This window comes from Bacillus rossius, chromosome 1 (genome assembly GCF_032445375.1).
Source record: "Bacillus rossius redtenbacheri isolate Brsri chromosome 1, Brsri_v3, whole genome shotgun sequence".
Lineage (NCBI taxonomy): Eukaryota > Metazoa > Arthropoda > Insecta > Phasmatodea > Bacillidae > Bacillus > Bacillus rossius.
Genome location: NC_086330.1, coordinates 167,443,896 through 167,467,636, shown reverse-complemented (window position 1 = coordinate 167,467,636; position 23,741 = coordinate 167,443,896). Strand labels below are relative to the sequence as shown.

Below are 23,741 nucleotides of genomic sequence, written 5' to 3'. Positions count from 1 at the left end.
TGAACATATTTTTTCAGTTAATTTTTTAAGTCAGAGTAACTGTTTACCATGAACGTTATTAATTTAATATATTATGTTCAATTCGAATCAATTATTGCGTTCAAAATGAAGGTTAATAAAAACCATCTATAGCACGATTATAAGTGTTGGAATGTAGTTTTCCCAACGACAAAGAGTGAAATAATTAATTTAATCGTGTCTCAAATACGGTTACAATACACAAAATGGATGCTTTATGTTAGTTACGGAGAACCATTATTATATTTAATATTTTTAAATTTTTTTAGATGTGACGATGTCAGCAGTTGCTGCCTTGTTTTAGACTCTGGGACAGACGTTTAATTAAGTTAGGCAAGAGAGTAATTAACGAAACAAAGCAGCCCCAGTTTATTCAAGCCGCGTGTCCTGTATGTATGCAGCGCTTCAATTTATCCTGTAAATTGTTAACTAAAAAAACTATGAAATACATTTTTCGCTTATAATGAGTAAACTTATGTATTTTTGAGCTACGCGATCTTTATTCTTAAAGTTTTACGCTTTTCTAAAACTACCATGAGCTTAATTTCTCGTTTTTAAAAAACTGTATTGAATCTCTCTAATATGTTTATTCTAGAAAAAATCAAACATACTCATAAAACAACACAGTACATTTGAGACATTAATAAAATTAAAAGGTTTTTGACTAGACTTTGAGATTTAAAAAAAATTGAGCTTAAATTATATTTCCGATAAAAATATCCTTTATGCTTAGGCCTATATGTTATGCTTAAAAGTAAGGTTGACAGTAACAAAGCATTTATTTTAATTTATGAAAAATTCTTTACAGTATAAGTTTAAAAGTTACAAATTTTTTCAAGCGAAACGCCGTAAAAATATTCATTTTAGGCCAATTCACTTTTAGATTGTAAACTATGTCTGGCACAAAGTAGTATTTTAAATATATATAAATAGGTGAAAACATCATTTTATTATACCATCATGTATAATTGATAATAAAATGTTTAAGAAAAGTACTTATATGTTTATATGTTTAAAAAAAGTACTTAGCCTATATGTTAGCAACGCATGCGGAATAGTCGGTAGGGTACATACAGAAAAAAGGGCATACCTAAACTTCTTAAGACAGAACAAATAAAATGTGAAAAGAATTTAACAATCATGCTGGAAAAGCAAAATTTGGAGCTCTTCCTGTGTTCGATGGAAAGGACAAACAATAAATAAATCTCAAAGTTAACTGCGCGGGGTAAACAATCCGTGACTTAAACAATGACCGGCTTATACACTGTAAAAATCATTTTGTACTTTTTGTAGTATAGTCTTTTAAAACCCAGTTGCCAACTAACTATATTACTTGTAAAATTGCAAGGTAGAGCTTTGTATCATTAACAATTTTACAAAGCTCTGCCTTGTAGTTTTACAAGTGATGTTGTTGGCATCTGAGTTTCCAAGAATTTTGAAGTATAAAATTTTTTTTACTGTGTATGGAAAGAGATCTGTCAAAAACATGTGTTACGGGATGACGCAAGAAACACGTTGTTGAAGTTATAATAGGTATTTTATTACACTTTGTACGTCATAGATTCAGTACGTTGTTTTCGTGATGTTTAGCGGCTAGATCATTTATATATGTGTACAGAAAAATTAGCATTTTTATATTTTGTAATTTGATTTTTTCAAATGATGGATTACGTGCGTTTTATAAATAACACATGACATAATTAACAACAGCGGATATTGGCAGTTCTTTTCGAAAATCACTGTTTGGCGCTGAAGTATCTTGCAAAAAAAAATCAATCTGTAGCCATTGTTAGTCTCTAAGCCAGCCTTTTTTTGTATTCCTGCTTCTAGAATGGCACAACTGCTTGGAGTTGACTTTGGGTGGTGTTCTGTGTGAAGGATATGGCAGCGATGACTTTCCAAACAGGCTGTACATATTTTATTTCAATGATCATGTACATTTTGCAGGTGTCTTGTCATTGTAGATAAAATCCCTTAAAAAGTTCACCTGAATATTGTACAAAAAGGGGGTTGTCTGTAAAGTCGGTTTACGGACGATAATTTTACGTGATAACGTCATAAGAAAACATTGATGAAAAATTGCACACTACTTTAATTTTCAAATATTAATTACAGTTTTTGCAAATTTAATTTAAATAATTTGTTTAAATATAATCACGAACCATTGGTTATAGAATTAAACTGAAATCAAATCAATGTCAATAAATTGTTAATTTGAAATGACGAATTTGGTCAAATAAATCAAATTTTTTAAATTGCTGCTTTAAAAAGCCCGCCATAAACTATTTGATATTATAGAAGATTTTCTCGCACGGTGGTTGGCCGGTTCTTGCACGCTTGGCTCAGGCGGAACGTGACAATGAGTAATGCTTTTTCGTGCGTGCAGCCGGTGTTCATCGATTTATAAGACGTTATCAAGTCAAAAATGTTTACCACCACAGCTTCAGTAAGGGAAACGTATCATTGGGATGTGAATATAAATGAGGCTCCGGCGCCTGGTGCCGATGCGTGGTGTGTGATGTTGTCGGCATCTGCCTTGGAGCCTACATCTCCAATGACGTTAAGGCAGCCATATGGATAACCTTGACCTTGACTTTTGACCTTGACCTCGGCGGCTATTTGGGATCCGTCGTTTTGTTTTCCCGCCATCTTGTTATATAAAACATTTGGGCATATGGGAATAGAATGACCCACTCCCTAGCTTTGCACTTTTCTTTACGGTTGAGTTCTTGAAAATCTGTATTTTTATACTATATAATCTGGAAATGTTCAAAATTTATAAAAAATTAATTAATAAAATTTTATTAAAAAGAACTTTCGCCATTTTGAAAATTGACTACCATATTTAAAATTCGTAACTATTATCCGTTTTAAATGAGAAAAATAGAAATTTATAATTTAATATGCTATAACTAATAAAATTTTTATAAAATACAGGTTCTGCCCATTTAAAAAAAAATCTTTGCCATACTGAAAAAAACCGTAATTATTATCTTATTTCAACAGAAAAATAAAATATTTATAAGAAATTTTAAATAATAAAATTAAGATAAAAATTAATAATGGCGACGGATCCTTCGGAATAGATCGAAAACTGCGATAAAACACCAGAAGGGGACATTTTCGTAAACGATGATGACACTTCAGAGGCTGACACGATCGAAGACTGTGATGAAGCACCTAAAGCTGGCAAGATCGAAGACTGTGATGAAGCCCTGACACGATAGAAACGTCGTGATAAAATAAATTGATCTGATAAAGCTTACGATGATCACTGGGACGATAGTGATATTAAAAATACTTATTATAAACATGCAAGGAAGATGGCAGCAGCAGAAGAGATCGATTATATATCATGGGTCTACTGGTGGCTTCACTTAGGGAAGGAAACTATTTGAACCTCAACGAAGTAGCCACCGTACTCAAAGAACTAAGGGAATCTGGTTACATACAATAATGACTTGTTTTAATTGTCTCTGAATGATAATGTAAAAATAATTTTATTTTGAGTTTAAATGTTATCTTTTTATTTCACGAAAACTGATTTATAACTAAGCCTGAGTTCTCAAAATATAACTTCTATTTTTAAAGAACTAAAAAGCATCACGAATGACTAACGAAATGGATATTAATAATAAAGTCATTTCAGCAATCGGGGCAAGTTAAATCAAAATGAAATTAAATTCAGTTGGAGCATTGGAGGTTTTGGAGCTTTGTAGCATTCGGAACTGTTGGATTTAAAGACTGTTGGAACCAATGATTTTGAAGCCAAAGACTTTTGGAACCAAAGACTGTTAAGTTGAATTTTTGAACAAAAGTGTGTTCTTTTTGTTAAATTTCTTAACTTTTTCATGTGCTTCCTCTTATGTAATGTGCTTTTTTTTAAGTTATTTTTTAAGTATGTGCTTCTGTTTTGATGACGAATGAGCATCAATAAGTCTTTACTCAGGACACAATTGGCCTCGTGGTTCAGAGACACCTGGCCTATATGCATGATATTGAACATACTGGTCGCATATCGGTGAATAATGTCTCTTGGATTGGAGACGCTTGGATTATGCACATTATTTTGTACACGGACTGTTTTAAAATATGGTTCGGAATTAGTGAATAACACCTCTTTTTTCGGAAATGTTTGGCCTATTCGCATGATATTGTACATGAAATGTTTTATAATGTTCGTCTAGTTTTGAGAAAAAATACCTTTCGGCTATTAACGGGACGTTGTTGACCACTTACATGATGCGTTTGGCTACCAACTGGAAGTGACTGGCCACCTACTGGTCATGCGTTCATGACCACTGAATATGTATGTCTAACTGGTCACAGACTGGATGTGTCTGGTCACAAACTGAATGTTTCTGGCCACCGATTTTATGCCTGGCCATTGACTGGAGGTGTCTAGCCAAAATCTGGATGTTTATGGTTAATCGTCTTTCATGTGTATTTGACCTAAAAAGATATTAAAGGGATTTTAATGTTTTGTTTCACCTTCTAAGAAGATTGTAGAACTTGATGTAAGTTTTTGGACATACGCCATTGCTAAGAACTTTTTCTGTTGAAGAAAAACTAATAAATAAAATAAATAAATAAAAATAAAAATAAAAATACTCAAAAAAGATACAAAAAACACACAAAATTAAGCAAACAATTGCTGTTGTCAACAAGGATATGAACACCACAAAATATTCCGAAACAGGAATATGGTCAGCAAACAAAGAAAAAACAAAGAAAAATGTACTAAGAGAACGAAAAAATCCCCACAAATGATGACAACACAAAAATATTGAAACCCAAAATAATTCAGCACAACAGTTGAAGCAAGACAAAAAACATGACAAAACGAAAAAACAAACAAATACAATAGTTTTACCTAAACAGAAACAAGCGACGTTTCGGGAACTGCTATCTGCTCCCGTCCTCAGGCAGAGACGCACATGGTACGGAAACACAGGTGCGACTGAGAAGGGGCTGGAAAATGAGGGTATTTATCAGAGAAAGGGCTACATCTTGCTCAGCCAATGACAGACGAGCTGTCTCCCCATTGGCTGTGCACCATGTAGTTAAAGCGGATTGGTTATGGTGGGTTGAGTATTGGCTATTGTTTTGTGCTGCAGGGATGTTTCTCTCTTTATCAAAGGGATCCACATATTTTTTAATTCAATGCTCTGCTGGCTGAAAATATTTTTATTGCTAATAATGAAGGCTGATTCTTTGATTTTCCTTTTTATTTTATCGGATTCCTGTATGAGTGGTGTGGAGTCTTCCCAGAGAATTTTGTGGCTATTTTCCCATGGTATGTTCAGACTTGCTGAACATACATGGGAAAATAGCCACAAAATTCTCTGGGAAGACTCCACACCACTCATACAGGAATCCGATAAAATAAAAAGGAAAATCAAAGAATCAGCCTTCATTATTAGCAATAAAAATATTTTCAGCCAGCAGAGCATTGAATTAAAAAATATGTGGATCCCTTTGATAAAGAGAGAAACATCCCTGCAGCACAAAACAATAGCCAATACTCAACCCACCATAACCAATCCGCTTTAACTACATGGTGCACAGCCAATGGGGAGACAGCTCGTCTGTCATTGGCTGAGCAAGATGTAGCCCTTTCTCTGATAAATACCCTCATTTTCCAGCCCCTTCTCAGTCGCACCTGTGTTTCCGTACCATGTGCGTCTCTGCCTGAGGACGGGAGCAGATAGCAGTTCCCGAAACGTCGCTTGTTTCTGTTTAGGTAAAACTATTGTATTTGTTTGTTTTTTCGTTTTGTCATGTTTTTTGTCTTGCTTCAACTGTTGTGCTGAATTATTTTGGGTTTCAATATTTTTGTGTTGTCATCATTTGTGGGGATTTTTTCGTTCTCTTAGTACATTTTTCTTTGTTTTTTCTTTGTTTGCTGACCATATTCCTGTTTCGGAATATTTTGTGGTGTTCATATCCTTGTTGACAACAGCAATTGTTTGCTTAATTTTGTGTGTTTTTTGTATCTTTTTTTGAGTATTTTTATTTTTATTTTTATTTATTTATTTTATTTATTAGTTTTTCTTCAACAGAAAAAGTTCTTAGCAATGGCGTATGTCCAAAAACTTACATCAAGTCATGCACTCCCATTGCACAAATCTTTTAAAGATAACAAGATTGTAGAAAGTAAGAAAAGCTTATGAATGCTTGATTTTTTGTATTTGTATAAATTACATTGAATTTTTTTGTAAATAGTTTTTTTCTTCTTTTTCTTGAAAATGTCACTTTACAGGTAATTTAAATTAAATTAACTTTTTTAATCCGTCAAGGATGGAATTGTGAATGATTTTCTATCAAAACATTTTTTACATTAATATTTTTTTTAATGATTTTAGCAATTATTTCAGAAATTATTGGTCAAATATTAGGTACCTACTAATTTCCAAGATGGGTGCCATATCGGCTTTTTGGAGGCTGGTAGATGTGGAACTTAACGGCTTTTAGGATTTTGAACATGGTTTATTATGTAAGTGGTTTATACCTAGAATAAAAATTTTTGTAGTGATCAATAATAGAACTAAGGATAGAAGCTGATCGAATGAATCATAATTTAACATGTGTTTTTTTATGATTATTGGAATTTTCCTCGAATTTATAGCTTAAAAATTGAAGCTTTTAAATATGGCGGCGAAATGCCAAGATGGTGGACGTCACAGTAACAAATGAATACTGCACTATAGCAGGCGAAAATTAAACTAATATGGCGGCAGGACCCTTTAGCAGATCCAAACAATATGTGTGCAGTGACATACAGTAGACTGCATCGGTAATATTGGTGGGAGGTCATTCTACCGGTGGCTTCCGTGGCGGACATAGAGAAATGACACAAACTCATGTTTGTGTAGCTATGACCTAACTCCTATGATTTTCTATTATTTAACTGAATTTACTCTTTTTTCACTCCCTTAGGGATGGAATTTAATAATTACATGTAGTCCATGTCAATTTCTAGCCACGAACTATCTATATGCAAAAAATCATTTCAATCCGTTTCTCTGTTGCTCCTTGAAAGGAGGAGACACAGACAAGCACACTTTCCCATTTATAGTATTAGTAAAGATTATCTGGAATACGTATTTCATATAGCCATGAGTTGTATGTCCAAAGCGAGCACAGGAACGCAGGGTGCTGTGTTGTTGTCGGGCGGCGGCAGTGTCGACGGCGCGCGAGGAGGACCACACCTACATGGCGGTGATCATCGGCGTGCTGATGGCCGTGATCCTGCTGCTCGCCGTCGCCATCTACCTGATCGTGTCGCGCCACCGCCAGCGCAAGTGCTTCGCCAGCCCGCTGGCGGCCAAGCCGGCGCTGCCAGGCCACCAGCATCTGCCGCCCGACAGCGCGAGCGGCACGGCCGAGAAGGGCGCCTCGCTCGCGTCCTACTGCGCCAAGGAGCCGGGCGTGGACGACAACTGCAACCAGGCGGCGGGGCGCCAGGCCGACCCCGCGTCCGCGCTGCTGGTGGACGTGAGGCTGGACGACTACCAGGAGCCCTACCAGGCGCTCAAGTACGCGCCCTACTACAGCTACAGCACCGTCGTCATGGAGATGCGCGACCTGCTCGACAAGTGCGCCGCCACGCAGTCAGGTGCTCGCCGCTCCCGCTCCCGGCTCCCGGCTCCCACACTCGTACAGCGCATGCTTTCTGCATGACCATAGGTACCAGCCAGGTGAAGTTGCAGTATGGATAAGGATAATGAACTGGAATATAAATCTGGAGCATTTCTGTGTTTCACGTCATTTTACTGGATTATTAAAAAAATATATTTAATTTTATCTGTCTTTATAAAATCCTGAGAGCTTTATGATTTTAAAAGGCTGAAAAAAATTGTTTAATTTTTTTTTCTGAAATAAATTTTAACCATAACACACAGTAGCCACGAACAATGCCCTTAAACTCCAAAATTTTCAAATATTTATTATTTGGTTCTCCTTATCCATACTTCACAAAAAGGTAAAAATTACAATTTTCCTGATAATTATGCATAGCGTATGCACAATATGTATTTAATTATCTTGGTAGCAGCCGCTTAAAAAAGTCTTCAAATTTAACCGTGTTAAACGTACAAATAAAATAATTACCTAGAACGGGATATATCCTCTAATATCGTTGCAGTGGGCAAAATAATTCGTGTCACTAACTGAAATTATCTGCGAGAATAAAATATGAAAATAGACTTGTAGTTTCCCGCCTTGGGCAGGGTCTTCATGGGTGGAATGAGGCTGACACTCGCAGGGGCCGACTGCCCTACCGAGGGACAGCCCTGTTGTTCCGGCCAGTCTGGAGAATGCATGAGGTGAGATGGAGTGAGGTATGCAGCACTGGAGTAACCTGAGAAAACCCACAGGCTACGGCACCGTCCACCACGTTTCTCAATACGCGAAGAAATTTTACCAGTTGTGTCTGATCCGATCATCTAAGACCGTATCTGAATTCGCCTGAAGTATATACTTATACGTACTTGTCCCCGGAGGAGACTTCGCAAGGGCTGTACGAACTGAGTGAAATGTGCAAGTTAACGCATCTGTGTAGTTCTCGCGTCGAGTTGAAGAAAATGGCATTTAAAACTCATTTTTGGTGATATTTATAATAAAAATCTAACAATTCAGAGACCTGTAAAATTGTTTTTTTAATGGTATTAACAAATTAAATAAAAGAATGTTAATATTAAAATATGTTTATAAGGATGGTTTAACAAATATTTTCACATTCATACCGGTCGTAACTACGAAACCCAATTTGATAGATGTGGGTGTGTGTGTTTTTTGCTCTTGCAGGTTTATTCTGTAGTGCCTGCGTCCGGATTAGTCACGGCCGACGAGAGCTGTAAGCGTCGTCTTCGTTGTGTAGCTTCTCGTTTCCCACGCGGAATCTCTAGAGGCACCTGGAGCCTTCACCGCCCTCACAATCAAGCGCTCCGTTTAATTGCCCGAGTGGAATATCTTGTCCGCCCCTCTCCGGCCCTGCTTATCTCGCCCTCACCAATCTAACTAACGCGCTGTTCCATCTTGTTGCTGAGGGCTGTTGCCAGCGGTGCCGGCCCGGCGCGAACTTCCCCCTCTCCTCGGCCTCGGTAATGAGCTATAAATGTTAAGTAGCTCCGCCGCACCCGAGGGGCCTAGCCCTATCGACCCCCCTCCCCCCATTCCTCCGCGTACCCGCTCGCGACAACCGTTTATGCGCTGGTTGGCTGCTGCTCGCGGCGACTTCTCGCGGCCTCGTGTCTTTCGCACGTCGCGTCGTCGACTGCTTCCCCGCGCGGCGAGCCCATCTCATCCCCCAGTCGCTGGTCGCTTGTCGCTGCCGCCAGCGTGGCCCTAGACTGCGCGAGGCCCTGGGCCATCCACTTCTATGGAGGCGCTCCCCTGGGCGATTTATAACGTGTTCACCCAACCTGGAACTTGAAGTTCGACGATGGTTGGGAATCATTTCCTGATAAATTATCTTCGGGTCAGTTTTATAAATCCTTTAAGTTTAAATTTATGGTATAATCACATATGCATATTGTAAATAGAACATTTTTTTAGAAAGTTTTGATTACATGAAATCATTAATTGACAAAAGTATTGACCACCACATTAAGTTACAAGATAATAATAATTTCATTTTGCTTTTCCCATTGAATTACAAATGAAAATGAAAAGCATCGATGCGGGGCCCTGTGGCTGCCTCTGACGTGTGGGGCTACAGCTGTGCATCTTCTCTCACTTCGACTTATTGGCAAATTCTCTTGCTATAACTATTCACCCACCGAAATTACCAATATAACAAAGATTAAAATAACCAAATTTGACAAAGCATAGCTAGTTGTATTTATTTATTGCGTTGTTAATAAAAAAATTCAATTAATGGTTATCCAGTCCTGAAACTTAACTTTTACAAGAAAGGATAAAATACAGGACAGTTATTTTTAATTTAGATTCACAATTCACGTAACTTCGTTGAAACTAGTGAATATTTTTTTTTACATAGAACAATATTTATGTATTATCAATAAACAGATTTAGCTAAAAATTGAATTATCGTTGTAATAGATTATATAAACATGTTTTATTTAAAGTTACAATGGCATGTATGAGATTAAACTAAAATCTATTGTCATTTTATAATTTCCTTCATTTCACAATTTTAAACTTTTGAACTATTACAGTGCACACAGCCTTTTGTACCAGTAGGAAGAATATATTTTTTTTTAAATTTTAAACTTCATATAAAAGGAAGGGCTTAAATGTTTATTAGTATCTATGTTTTTTCGTAAATAGTTATGCTCTACACAACATTGTTACAGTTATGTAGCCAACAGATATTCGGTGTAACGACTCATATTTTCTTTTGGTTTGTGTGTACCTTGCAAACTTTCTAACGCTTTGTTAGTCCTTCAGTACAAATGAAAATAAAATAAATGGTTAAACCTTAATCGGAAAGTTTGAGTAGTATTTATTGTTTGCTAGCTTATGCGCAAATGTTCTTTCTATTCCATAGTTCAAATAATATAATATTATATGTCCATGTTATCATTTGAAATATGTTAAGTAGCCCAATAAATTATTTTACTGCATTCAAAAAGCTGGACATTTCTTTAAAAAGGCGAACAAAAACATTTTACTACATACATTAATTTTAACACACAGCCAGAAATTACTGTAACTAATAATACTTAAGCAGACAACTATGATTTTATGCCATCGCATCGTGGTCGCTTTCAACTTTTTTTTCTTCTTCCCGGTCGCTTCCTTTGGGGAACTATATATAACGTTTGGAAGGCAAATTTGTTAAGTGGATAATTTATTGCACAGCTGAGAAATACATCTGAACTACGCTTCCAGCAGGATAGACGAACTTCATTTTGGACACAGCCGGGGTTTATAACTCCCCTGTTGTCGCGGGAAGGTGTTCTGTGCCGGCCGCGTGTCTCTGCTCTGTCTGCTAATGGCCTCGGAGCGCGCGGGGTCCGATCTATGTGGACCATCGCCGCGCGGCTGTGGTTTATAGCCCGATAACTTCCCCGCTCATTATCTGTGACTCGGTGCTACCAGCCCATTTCCCCGCCGCGCTTATCTCGCGCTGTTGGGAATTGGTCGGAAGGCAAGGCGGGGGCCGTGGGGCGGGGGCGTCCATTCGTCATTCGCGGGCATGCCTGCCTTAAGCGGACCCTAAGTGTAACTACAATGCGATGACCTGGTTCCCTCCGCTCAGGCCACTCAGTTTTAAGGCGCTGCTCTCAACAGCAATAGGTTTTCGTGTTAGATTCTAACTGTTTTCGCTCTTTGTTTTTCTTATTTACAAAACTGCACCATGCATTATTTTTGCCTTCAATTAATTACTCAAAGGAGTTTGCTTGGAAAAAACACCGTTTCTAAATAATTTATAACCATTTTTGGTTCTTTTTATATTGATTTGTTCTATTTTTATAGAAAAAGAGATTAAATATTTTTGTTTGATGTGTATTTTATTTTTCAATTCTGTATATTTTAAAGAATTTTCATTTTATTTTTGTTGCAGTGAGAAGACGACTGCCTTCCTATTAACCAATAAAATATAAAATGTGTGAAATAAATAAGTTTAACTTAATGTGGAGTATATCTGAATATTTGATGAATGTGTTTTTTATATCATTTTATTTAACACAGATGATTTGAGTGTGATAATTAGGAATGTTCATTTATTAGATCCATTACATTTATTGCGTTCCTCTATTTGTCAATTACAGGTTTAAATGGCCTTATAAAGATTATCTATAGTAAAATGTCTTGTTTGAATAGCATTCGATGAATTTGCAAAAAAAAAAAAAGTGGGGGGAAGAGAGAAATAGAAATTACGTAGGTACCTCAAATAGTATCATTACCAATGAAACAAACGAATGTGATAAGTAAGTAATGTTACCTAAACTGTTCGAAATGCTGGTGAGATTAAACTTCATAACCAAACAATTGTAACGCTGGTGGCTTTATTATTTCAAATTCCAGAATAGTGTTGGTATTATCATATAAGTATGTCATTTATTCCAAAATATTTATCTGAAAACATAGATGCAATAAAACAACTGTATTTTAAGTATAAGTAATTTTTCATTCATATTTAGGGTAGGAATTTAAAAAGTGATAACATATCAGCCTATTTATTTTTAATGTCAATAAAGTGTCACAATTTCTTATCCCCAGTTTAGGTGTTTCCGAAGATATATTTAATTCCCATAGTTAAACTTACCTTTTTTTCACTTCATTAAGGAGTGGTTTCATATAATTGTATTTGTAACTTTTCTTTTAACGTGGATCATGCCAAATTCATACATAACTAATAAATTAATGTGAAACAATTAATAATATATAATTTTTTAAAGTAAAGAAAAATCCTGTTTCTTACCTACATTGTATGTGGATTCTTAGACACTTATTTACTAAAAAAATCGCACTCTGTTCTCAATCATAATATTCTTCGCCTCCAGGGCTGTAATTGAGAATAAAGCGGGCATCACTTTATTTTAAATGTAAAATATGTAAGTTGTGTAAAATGTCTTATCCTCACACTTTAATAGGGCCGGTGGTATGCATAGCCTTAACAAAACCAATCCTCCTAAGGGGTAACATTCAGATTCAATCAAAGTTTGTCTTAATATCAAACCAGCGCCCTTCAAACCTAATTTAAAATAAAAAAAATTGCATAAATGCTATATTTATATATTATTTTATGTGCGTTATACATTCCAAGTCTTTAAAAAAATCAAATACTAGTGACGTCTTTTAAAAAAACTTTATTGAAAAATGGTTTAGGCATTTTGTAATAAAATTTTAAAAACCAGAAAATTGTTTATTCTACATTACTTTTTAAGAATGAAATATAGGCGAAATTATACTCTTTCCGCTTAAGTTTCATCACTTATAATATCCTATTATATAATAACATACTTAATTTTTTATTTAGAATAAAAAAAATAAGGTATTCTGTAAGTTTGTTAGTCATTGATTTTCGTAATTTAGACATTATAAACTTATTATATATGAATTTCAATATAAATTTAATTAACTCTTTACAACCCTTAAAGTTATAATTTTGTTAAGTATAAATTATAAATTTTATATCGTAATAATATAAAAATCATAGCCATAAGTTCAGAGATATAATTTTTTAAATATATAATGAAATATAGGTGGAGTGAGTTGAGTAAATTTATATTCTTGTTGTTTATAAATTTGTCTTAAATTTGGCTTGATAAACTTCATAGATGATATTTATTTATTTTATAAAAAATTACACTTTTTTCCATTTAAGTCTGTAATTTAAGGTAAATGTTAAAAACATTAGGTAGTTTATGTATGTTTATTAGGAATGCTTACCCAATGAGTTAATCTTTATTTCATGACGTTTGAAGAAATGGTTATTTATAATTAAAAAGGATATTAATTCCATTTTACCGCTTTAGGTTAAGAAGTTCTCTATAGTGGTGAAAAACGTTGTTAGTTTTACATGATAATGGTTTGTTCCCGTTCGATTAGCTCCTGAGATATGTGTTAAATCTGAAACTAAAGTTACTTTATTCTATTCCTTTAGTGGTAAAATTTAGAACATTCCAAATTCACAATTAGTAACTCAGAACCAAGCATCAATACAAAAATAATGACATAAGTAAAAAAAAACTAACTTTTATGATATATTTGTACATTCAGTCTTTATTCAGAAAAGTAATACGTAAGTTAACTGGCATTATAAAAAATTAATCAAGTTTTTTTAACTTTTACATATTCTAATGTATTGTCAGAGCTTAAGATTTTTTTTTGCCTTAGTTAGGATAGATGTATACTTAATCGAATGAAATACTTTTTTGATATAAAACCGTTTTCGAATAAAGTATAATTTTAAAAGTACATGATTTTACATCGTGAATTATTGTAGATACGTTTGTTTCACAGGTTCTTTATGTTACTATTTGAACATGTGCCCGTAGTTTGGTCGTGAATAGCTGAACCCAATCTCAAAGATTGCGACCGACGAAGTTACCTCCTATTTCATTCCGAACTGGTATTTTATTCATGAGTTCTGGAGCCATCTCCATTTCGCCTCATGTGAAGAATGTGATCATATTTCCGCCGATGCAGTGGCTGAGAATGTGCAGCTACTTATATATACCTATACGTGGCTTGGGATTCTCGCGAACTCTAGCGGAATGAAATCCACCGGGGTTAGTTCAGTGCAATGTGGCCAGATTCGTTCGCTGTTTCAGCCACGTCTCAGAAGCTTCCTTTTATTCCAAGTATATTCCTGATATATTTCGGGATGAAGAATTTTTCATATATAATTAAAGCCACCAGCACTGTAGTGAAGTAAAACACATAAAGTTTTATCTCTTTCAACGCGAATATATGTTTACATTGTCGCAAAAACATGCTCACTTTAAACTATAAATGCGTTTAACGTAAACCAAAGATGACAAATTAAACATTCGTTAATTGTTTAAATGTACAAAAGTCATAGGCTTCACTTGTGTATACATCTTCGTAAAAATGCGTTATAAAATTAATTCATCCTGTAAATTAAATAAGATTTTTTTGTACGAACAAGATAATTTATAAAATAAATGTTTGAGAAGAAGGTACTATTTTTATAAATTATTTTATGGACAGAATCATCACTCTTTATAAAAAAAAACTCCAACAAATTAATTCAGTAGTAAATAAATGAGAGCGAAGTGTACAGAAATGAGTGAGTATGGCTGTAAATATATTTGTCGAGTGCGTATATTTGTGCGAAAGGTGAGTGAAGGTGTATGTACGAAGAAGACATTGGGTGATTGTCAATGAGTGTAAAGATGTACGTAAATGGCTCAAGATAATTGCGAATATTTGCGATGATGACTGTGAGGATTTTCGTTGATATGGGCGAAAATGAGCCATTATATTTCGATGAATGCGTGACGTATTGTGCGCTGAAATTGTGCGTCAGATTATTACTTCGATGTTGCTGAATGCGTGTCGTTTTGTGTAAAGAAAAATATCATGGACGACAGCAAAGCGCATGATTTAAAATCAGTTCCCTTTATTTGCTCAATTTTATTTGAATGATAAAACTTAATTTATTTTTAAAACTTCCTCGAAAAGAAATTTTGAACCTAAAATCTGCTTAAAATATTGCGATCATTCGGTACATATGTAGTTTAGTGCTGAACTCCATATGCACGTAATGATTCATTTGCATACAGTATTCTAAAAAACAACACTCGCATGTAGGTCGGGCTAAAACTGGGTAGCGATTTCAATGCGAACTCTGTTTAACACATTAAGCCGAGATCCTGCGTCCCAATAACAACGATGGCGAAATCCATTAAGCCCGGTTGGTTCCCCTCCAGGTATGGGAATACAATTTGATCGCGGACACGCGAAACGCTTATTAGCACAGTTTCGCCTCGTAATCGCCCATTTCAACCAATAAACAGGCAGCAGTGAATGCGGGGCCGGGCATTCAGTGTTATACACACGCCTCTGGCTCGACAATGGGCGTATAGAGGATGCGTTTTTCAGTTGCGAGCAACGCTATTTTATCCGCGCGGTGCTCAGTTTTCACGTCAGTTGGCTGATCCCTCAAATAGCTCTCCTCTTTAAGAGGTAAATGAGAGAAAATCTGGCTACAGAAAACCTGAAATTGATAATAACATTCTCCTGGTAAAAACAAGAAATTAATTCTTTCAAAGTTTTAACGACTTCATTTGGAATCATTGCGTTGTTTGAAATAATTTTTAATAAACATTCCAAGAAAAAACTTTAGTTCTATTAATTTTTTTGTAATAACGGTTGTTAATTTTTTCTAGTTAAAATGATATTTTTTTTAAATTTAGACTCCAGAAATGATATTATAACGGCTCTATGGTAAGAGCTTATATGAAATAAAAATATGTCATCATTTTGTAACGCTCCATTTTTCCTTGCATTTTTTTAAGCTCAAGAGTACTGTCATTTAACTTGATCATACTTAACAGGATTGCCTATATATTTCAGTTTATTATAATGCAATTTTGTATTTGAATTTTGGTATTTTATTTACTGTAAAAGGTTTTTAAAATTAATTTGTAGGTTTTAGAAGCACTGGTAGGACACTACTAGTAACTTTTGTTTGGTATTAATGAGTTTTGCATATAGTGTATTCTCATAAAATGTAAACCAAATCATTCGTGTAGTTAGTTGCCTTCTTATACATAGTGATTTTGGCGTATTTTTTATAACTTAATCTTGTAAAAGTGATTTTATTTAAGCTGGAAGATTGGTTTTCATAAGAGTAGATAACTATAAAAATTAATGTTTAAAATATAACGTCTTAGTTGCCAGCCACTGCTCCAATGTTATTTAATTTAATAAAAATCTAGAATATGTTGTATAAAACTTGTCCTTTACTTTTATATGGCTATTAGATATAAGTAATTGAACTTGTGAGAGCGAGTGATACTATTTGAGAGATATAAAAAAGTTTAAGTTTTATTGGAGCATTTTATAAACTTTAATTCAATATAAAGAAATCTCCCTGTTTATCTGATATTTGTTTACATATTGCATTGAAAAAAATTACTATAAAGAATATTAAATATGGTCATTAACATACTTATATAATAGCTTTATTTCTATAATAAGTCAGGATAGAGAAACAAAAAAAATTGAACATTTAAACAATTCAACTGACAACTGCACTTCAAGCTATTTAATAAACTTAAGTATATTACTTTAATATATAAATATTTCTCTAGTGTCCCAGCAGTATCTTTAACCCACGTTATTACACTTAATTCTTAAAAGATTATATTTTGGCATTTTACTGACAATTACAATCATTGAAAACCTTATAATGTTTTCGTGAATTTGTTAAAAAAAATTAAAATTCTAGTTAGGGTTTGTAGCAGATAAACTTCGTAATTAAAAAAAAGTTTTAAAACCGGAAAAGCTTTTATGAAAACAGAACACTGATAATTTTAATATTGAAATGCTCGTGTAAGATTTAAAGTACTTTTTTTTGCACCGCTTGGGATGTATTGAAAACAAATACCGCGGTTAAAGTTAACTGAAAAGTTTGCTGTTGGGTAAAGAATTTTTTTATAATTAGCTGGGCCATGCTCTCAATCTCTGGATTTCACTCGAAATTTTCCGTGACGCCAGTAAGTGCTGGGCCCGAGGGAACGACATTGTTTCGGGTGAGTTCCGGCATGTAATATGTGATGACACACGTGTGGCATCGTGGTACGCTTGCGTGAGCCTTAGCGCAGCGAGGCTTGTCCGATGAAGGCTTCCAATGAAATCAGACCTGTTTGATCTATGGTCAAAGCTGTAGGCTGTAGGCTGGTGGGACAAATGGTCACGGGTTAAGTTCATGGCTGGGTTGAGCATTTTTCAACTGCGAAAATTGGCCTCCTCAAGTCCAAGGACTGTGTGACTTGTTGAACATTCCAATCCATATGCAATGCCTTGCAGTTTTTAATCGCCCAATAAGCTTTAGTTCTTAAAGAGTTTTGATAAGTCTTATGGATGTTTTACATGGCCACATTTTTACTAGAGCTTTCGGGTCTCATCAGATTATAGGCGTAATTATAAGGGGGGCAAGGGGTGGCAGTTGCCACCCCAGGACTGCCCAACACAGTATTTAGCCATTCCCTTTTCAAGTAAAAATTTCACTATTAAAAAAATTACATGATAAAATATCAGGCAGAACCCACAAAAATTAAAGATAGCCATACTCTTGCGTTGTATGTAACTGATATCTACTTTACAAATGTTTTGGTTATTAATTAAATAATATAAATTACTCTTTTAGGATCATTTGAGAATGTTAGCAATTGTTTAGTGATTTGAAGTGAAAATAGTCTGAAAAACTAAAAAAAAAAAAAAAAACAATTTAATGCTAGTTTTTGAAAATTTCTCTGGGGAGGACCCTAGGACCCCCTTAAACGTGGCGGCATTCCGCACGCGCGCGCGCACACACACACACACACACACCTACACACACACACATACACACACACCAACACACACACACACATACATACATACACACACACACACCAACACACACACACACACACCAACACACACCAACATACACCAGACCCCGGTACGCCTTGCCACCTCAGTTAAAAACCTGAAATTACCCCTCTGCATCGGACCACAGTTTTTAACATCCAAAGGGTGGGGAACCAATAAACCAGTAAAAAAAAAAAAAATCAATTGCCCCACTCAAATTCAATCTTGCCGGGAGATAAAACTTGGAAGCAGCGAAAGAGCCTTAGACACAGTATAGAGTTAATTCTGGTTCTAGAAAGAAACACACTGATTAGGTATTTTTTTGTGAGATTGGTTTTTCCTTGGCCCAGAGATCATTAGGACATATCACTTTTCTAACTAACTTTAATCGAAGTGTGACCATAGACATTATCTATTAGTCTTTAGGAGCCCAGCCAAAACTAAAAAATTGGTTGTCTGTAAAGTCGGTTTATGGACGATAGTTTAACGTGACAACGTCATAACAAAACATTGATGAAATGATTGCATACTTTATGAATAAAATTGAATAATTTTTATTTTAATAATAAAAAAAATACTTGAAATTATACTAGTAATCAGATTTTTAAAATGCAAGAATAATAATTAACCTTTATTGCCGAAATTGTTATTGTAATAAGCAATGAAAACCACATTAACTTTTCACTTCACTTTATAAACAGTCGAGTGGAAGAGAGATAGATGCGGCGCAATGGTACAATGAGCGTAACGGGACATAGCGTAACGGAACAATGTGCGTAAGGGGACACTTTTTGGTGCGTGCAGCCAACGTTCATTGATTTATTAGACGTTGTCACGTCAAAAAGAAGATACGAACAAGGCGTTCCTGGAGCATAACTACAACTATATGACTGCGAGCTTCCAGGGAGGGCCCAGGCAGTGTATTATGGGTGTCCATTTATGATCTGAGTATATCCTGGGGTCGTCCAGTGATGGTCTGGCGATTTATCTGGGAGGTTACCAGCAGTTTATGAGAGGTATCGAGGTAGGATATCTAAGAGTGTGGTGTGGAGTCAAATTTGCAGCACAATACACAGTCCTGGTATCAGAATAATTTAAAACCCAAGGCCTTTAAATCACCAGCCAAAATCTCTATCCAATGAACCAAAAGGTCAGACCTGCATGTAATGTTTGTCGTAGTTTATCGTTAAGGACAGGTATTTTTCACGAAAAAAATCTGACCACTTTTTGAATTGTGAAAAGGTGTTATGTCTGCGCAAGCGGTTTTCTTCATTGTAATTGGTGGCCGTCTGCAGCAGAATATTTTACTTTTATTTTGCCTGGCCATACAGGACACGTTTGCTTCCGCACACAATGGCTGGGATTTGGTACCGACAATAGATATTTACTTGAAAGGAAGTCAAACCAATCGCGAAACACAAACTATGCCATAGTGTTTAACTAAGCAGCTAGTCTTGAAATCGTTTACCGATAAAATGGATGCCCCTAGAAAGTATAGAACGAGTTGACGCAGTTGTAACAGACTATATCTACACTCCAGATGACTCCAGCTTGGAATCAAGGTTCCTGGCCATCCTGGTTCCCCGAAAACACGCCAGGAAAGCGCAGGGATGATTACTTCCCTGGTGTTCCTGTGTGTTATCGCTCCTGACGTAGCCGTTGACTTGCGCAGACACGTCGTACGACTACGCGGTGCCGGAGCTGGGCACCCTGCCACTGCTCAGCCCCGAGCAGACACTGCCGCTGCCCGTCGTCAGCAGCGCCGCCAGCGACAAGGACAGCGTCTTCTCGAAGGGCTCGTCCTCGGGCAAGGGCAGCAAGGCGGACGACTCCAAGGGCAAGAAGGTGAGTGCGGCGCCGAGTCAACATTACAGTGAACCGGTGTGTTTTATAGAAGTACCTACTACCATTTAACCCCCACCTCCTGACCCAAATTCCTTCCTTGATTCTCCGACTCCATCTCAAGTAGTCCAGCAGAAGCATCCACGTCTCTGAACTCGATAATAATGCCGCCATCAATCTTAGAATTTTGAATGGTATTTAATTTTTACCTAAGAAAATTATATTTTTCTGAACGTCATTAAATATTCATACACTTGGCCAAAATCTCTTATATTTCGTGTCTTTATATAAAGATTAAGGATTAATAATTAAACATAGTTTCACGAAATAAATATTTATTCTTCTTACCTGAACTCTGTTGAGCAATACATCTTATTAAAGTTCACTCCAATTGGTTACACTGATCTCGTGATGTCACACAAGTGTGGTTGTCAGAAGTCTTGTGATGTAAATTCCATGCTGGAGATCCTTTGTTGGTCAGGATCTCTAAACCTCTGCAGGGCAAGAAGCAATCTCATCTCATCTCTCGTGCGTTCTTTCTCCTTAAGACGACGTGGCCACCATGAAAATGTTCAAATGTTCCAAGGAGCTGATTGGTGCTCATGGTATTAAATCCAACCCTTGTCGTGGGGTGGTGTGAGTAGGGTTGGAAAATCTCGTGAGCGGCAATTCTGCCTCGAACCTTTTACTCTCCCCATTTACAGCTCGCAATAATTTCCTTCTGCCCGACAGCAGGCGGCGGGGAGAGCAGCTAAGTAATTAATAGAACTGGTGGCCAAGTATGCACCTAATGATGATGAATAGCCCCCCTTCCCATGCGCTCTTGCCCCTGCGAGGTGCTGCAACCCGCAAGACTCCCTCTCTCCAGCCTCGTTCCCTGGGCTCTGAATGAAAATTATTTATAGCCCGGTTGAGGAGGGAAATACGGAGGCGTCCGGGGCGCGCCAGTTATAAAGGGGTCGTCTAATTAATTCTGCAGAACACGGAGCATGGGGTGGGCGAGGGGCGAGACGGGAGGTAGAAGTGTAACCAAACTGTCAACATGAAGCATGGCAACTGTACACCCCTCGCACCTTGAGGCGTCAATATTTTCTACCCCGCCTTCCCCTCCCGACGTCATTGGCTGCAAGTTGTATCGCGTCCCAGGGCGACGTGCGACGCTGTCGAGAAGGAAGTCTTTTGCGTGGGAGGGGGGTAGGTGGAGAAGGGGGAAGGAAAGGGGGTAGCTTTCAAGTAAAGTGATAATTTATCACCTAGGGTTCGGTGGATGTTGTGAAGCAAGAGCTCTCGCTACGGAATTCACCCAGCCCCAGCAAGGCAGCTAAGTCGTGTTACACTTCCCAGTAAGTTACTTCAATCCATTTCTAGATACGGTACAGTGAATGTGTGGAAATAGGGCATACGCAAGGGAGGAGGGGTACCCCCAAGATCCTAAAAAAATTATATAATTACCACCAACAAAAGGAATGATTTGAAAGCAAATAACATGAGAAGTGTTTATATTCTCTCTCTCTGCGCCCCCCCCCCCCCCCGCCGAAATGAAATTATGTGCATATTGTGGTGTCCAATGGCTGTACATTAAGAGCTCATGAAACCACATTGTAGTTACGAGCTTTCAAAGACAGTTTCATTTAATATTATTTTTTTTTAATTGTGAACTCACTTGATTTATAAATAGTTGCAAATTTAAACTTAAACAGGAAAATTACAGGTTGTTGAATAGAATATTTTTTTCAGAGTCCCAGCCAACAAGAGGTGCTGAGCGCTTTGAAGAGGAGGTTGGAGCAGACAGCAGTGCCCGAGTTTCCTAGGCACAGGCTGCGGATGCTGTCGAAACTGGCCGAAGGCGCGTTTGGCACGGTGAGTAGGCGCTTGGTGATTTCAGATTTAAATAAATGTGACAATTTAAGATGTAATATCATACAATATTTCTCTATTGAATTAGATTAGAAATAGTTGAAACTGCTTCAAATCAATGAAATTTGGCAGAAGAAGTGATTGAAATTTATTCATTTGAATCAATAGACTCCTACAGTTTGTTTCGCTCAACTGAATGTCAGTGTAATTTCATTGTGTATTACAAGTTTTCCAGTGTATTCCACTCTCTTATCTCAGAGTTCGTATCGAACACCGTTGAATTACAAATTCGTAACCACCTGTTAGCAGATTTGACAGTTACTACCATTTCAACTGCTTTATAATTGGAATGTCTACACGACATGTTTGATCCATTAACAATAAATCTTGATAATTGTGGATACATGAGTCCATGCATGTTGTTTTGTGTGTTTGTTATGCCGACGCTTTGAGCGCCCTTGCCGCGACCGGACGGCAATTAATTGCCGGAGTCTCATTGGCCGTCGTCGATCCTCCTCCCACCAGGAGACGCCCTGCAGCTAGCCGGCCCCAGGACCCGTTTTCGCCTCAAGAAACACGCCGACCATTAAGAACCAGCCTAATGATATACATCACCGAGTCCCGCCGGCCTCGGAGGGAGTTCTGTGTCCGTGGGGCGTGATGACGTGAGGCGGCGATATAAATTACAAAGCTTAAGTAGTGGGCGATTAGAACGCGGTGGTTTAATTCCTGGCGTTGTTTAGGGAAAGATGTACGTGCGCTCGCTGAGTGGTGGTATGACCGGACTCTCATAGGGACTTGATCGAGGTGTCGTTTATCGATTCCCGTTGGACATGCTTCTCTCCGCGCAGATTAAAAATTTTGTTTGTGGCTAGAGCGAGAATTGGTTCATAAATGCAGGACACAAACGAGTTTTCTTTGAACGTAGTTAAAAAGCTGGTGTAGGAATGATAATCTATACATAATTCACAATATTGTGTACCTCAATTGATATCAACAGTGTTCTGTTTTTTGCTCACTGGGTAAAATATATTAACCTATCATGTTAATTGTAAGTTCGAGGTTTTATAAAGAAAAAAAATATATTCAACATAATAAATAAAATAAAATGGTTCAACAATAACATATCTTTAGTGGCTTTGAAAATGTGTTTACTTATTGATTCAAAGTGAACGACCTTTTTGGTCCATGCTGCTAAAAGTGATCAAACTCTACTCGAACCAATGAATTAAATGATATAATTTTAAGTGACTTGGTGGATTTTTTTAAACTCAACGCCTTGAAATATTATTTTAAAAATAAATACACTAACATTGTCTAGAAACTACATTTGTTTCAATACATATGAAGAAAATTTTCATTTTAAATGTGTCGTGTTATAAGTGTAATAAAGCAGCTATTTTTAGAACACAGTGTACTTGCACTTGATGTAGGAATCACATGCTATCTATAAGCTTATTTTAGTTTCTGGCATCTACAAGCGAAACAAATCATCATATGTTCGGAAAGAGGCTTCCTTCCTGTTAAGATAATCCTGCAGCTTTCGGAAGCCGGATTTTGGCTGAACAGAGCAGTACTCCCACTAAGCCCACAGAAGTAAATTTTACTATAAACATTTCGCATTAAGTGTATATTGTGTGTAATGTCGAATGTCCACTATGTGATGTACTGTGTCCTGTGTTGAAGCTGTAGCCTATGCAGTGGAAGAGTGGAATGTACTGGGACGATGCAGGTGTGCATGTCAAAAGTATTGTGTGTTATGTATAGTGTTTGTACGCAGTGGAAGTGTGCATGTGAACGTGTATTGTGTGTGGAATGTCGCAGGTGTACGTAGCGGAAGCGGACGGAATCCCCGAGTACGGAATGGCGGCGTCGCTCGGCAAGCGTCTCGTTGCCGTCAAGTTCCTGCTGCACGACGCCAGCGAGAAGGAGAAGTGAGTTCCTTTCCATTGTTCTCGTGTACTGCTTGGGAGGGCATAACGTTTCAACAAAGTGCTTGGTCC

The 23,741-nt window shown here is 36.8% G+C and overlaps 1 protein-coding gene across 1 annotated transcript in view; it reads left to right on the top strand.

The window, feature by feature from the left end:
* The window catches only part of LOC134527100 (discoidin domain-containing receptor 2-like), a 787,573-nt gene that overhangs the window by 718,343 nt on the left and 45,489 nt on the right, over positions 1 to 23,741 (top strand). The window contains exons 11-14 of the mRNA XM_063359452.1: positions 7,202 to 7,636; positions 19,712 to 19,884; positions 21,619 to 21,741; positions 23,563 to 23,672. Coding sequence (XP_063215522.1) covers positions 7,202 to 7,636; positions 19,712 to 19,884; positions 21,619 to 21,741; positions 23,563 to 23,672 — 841 coding nt within the window. The remainder of the gene's footprint in view (positions 1 to 7,201; positions 7,637 to 19,711; positions 19,885 to 21,618; positions 21,742 to 23,562; positions 23,673 to 23,741) is intronic.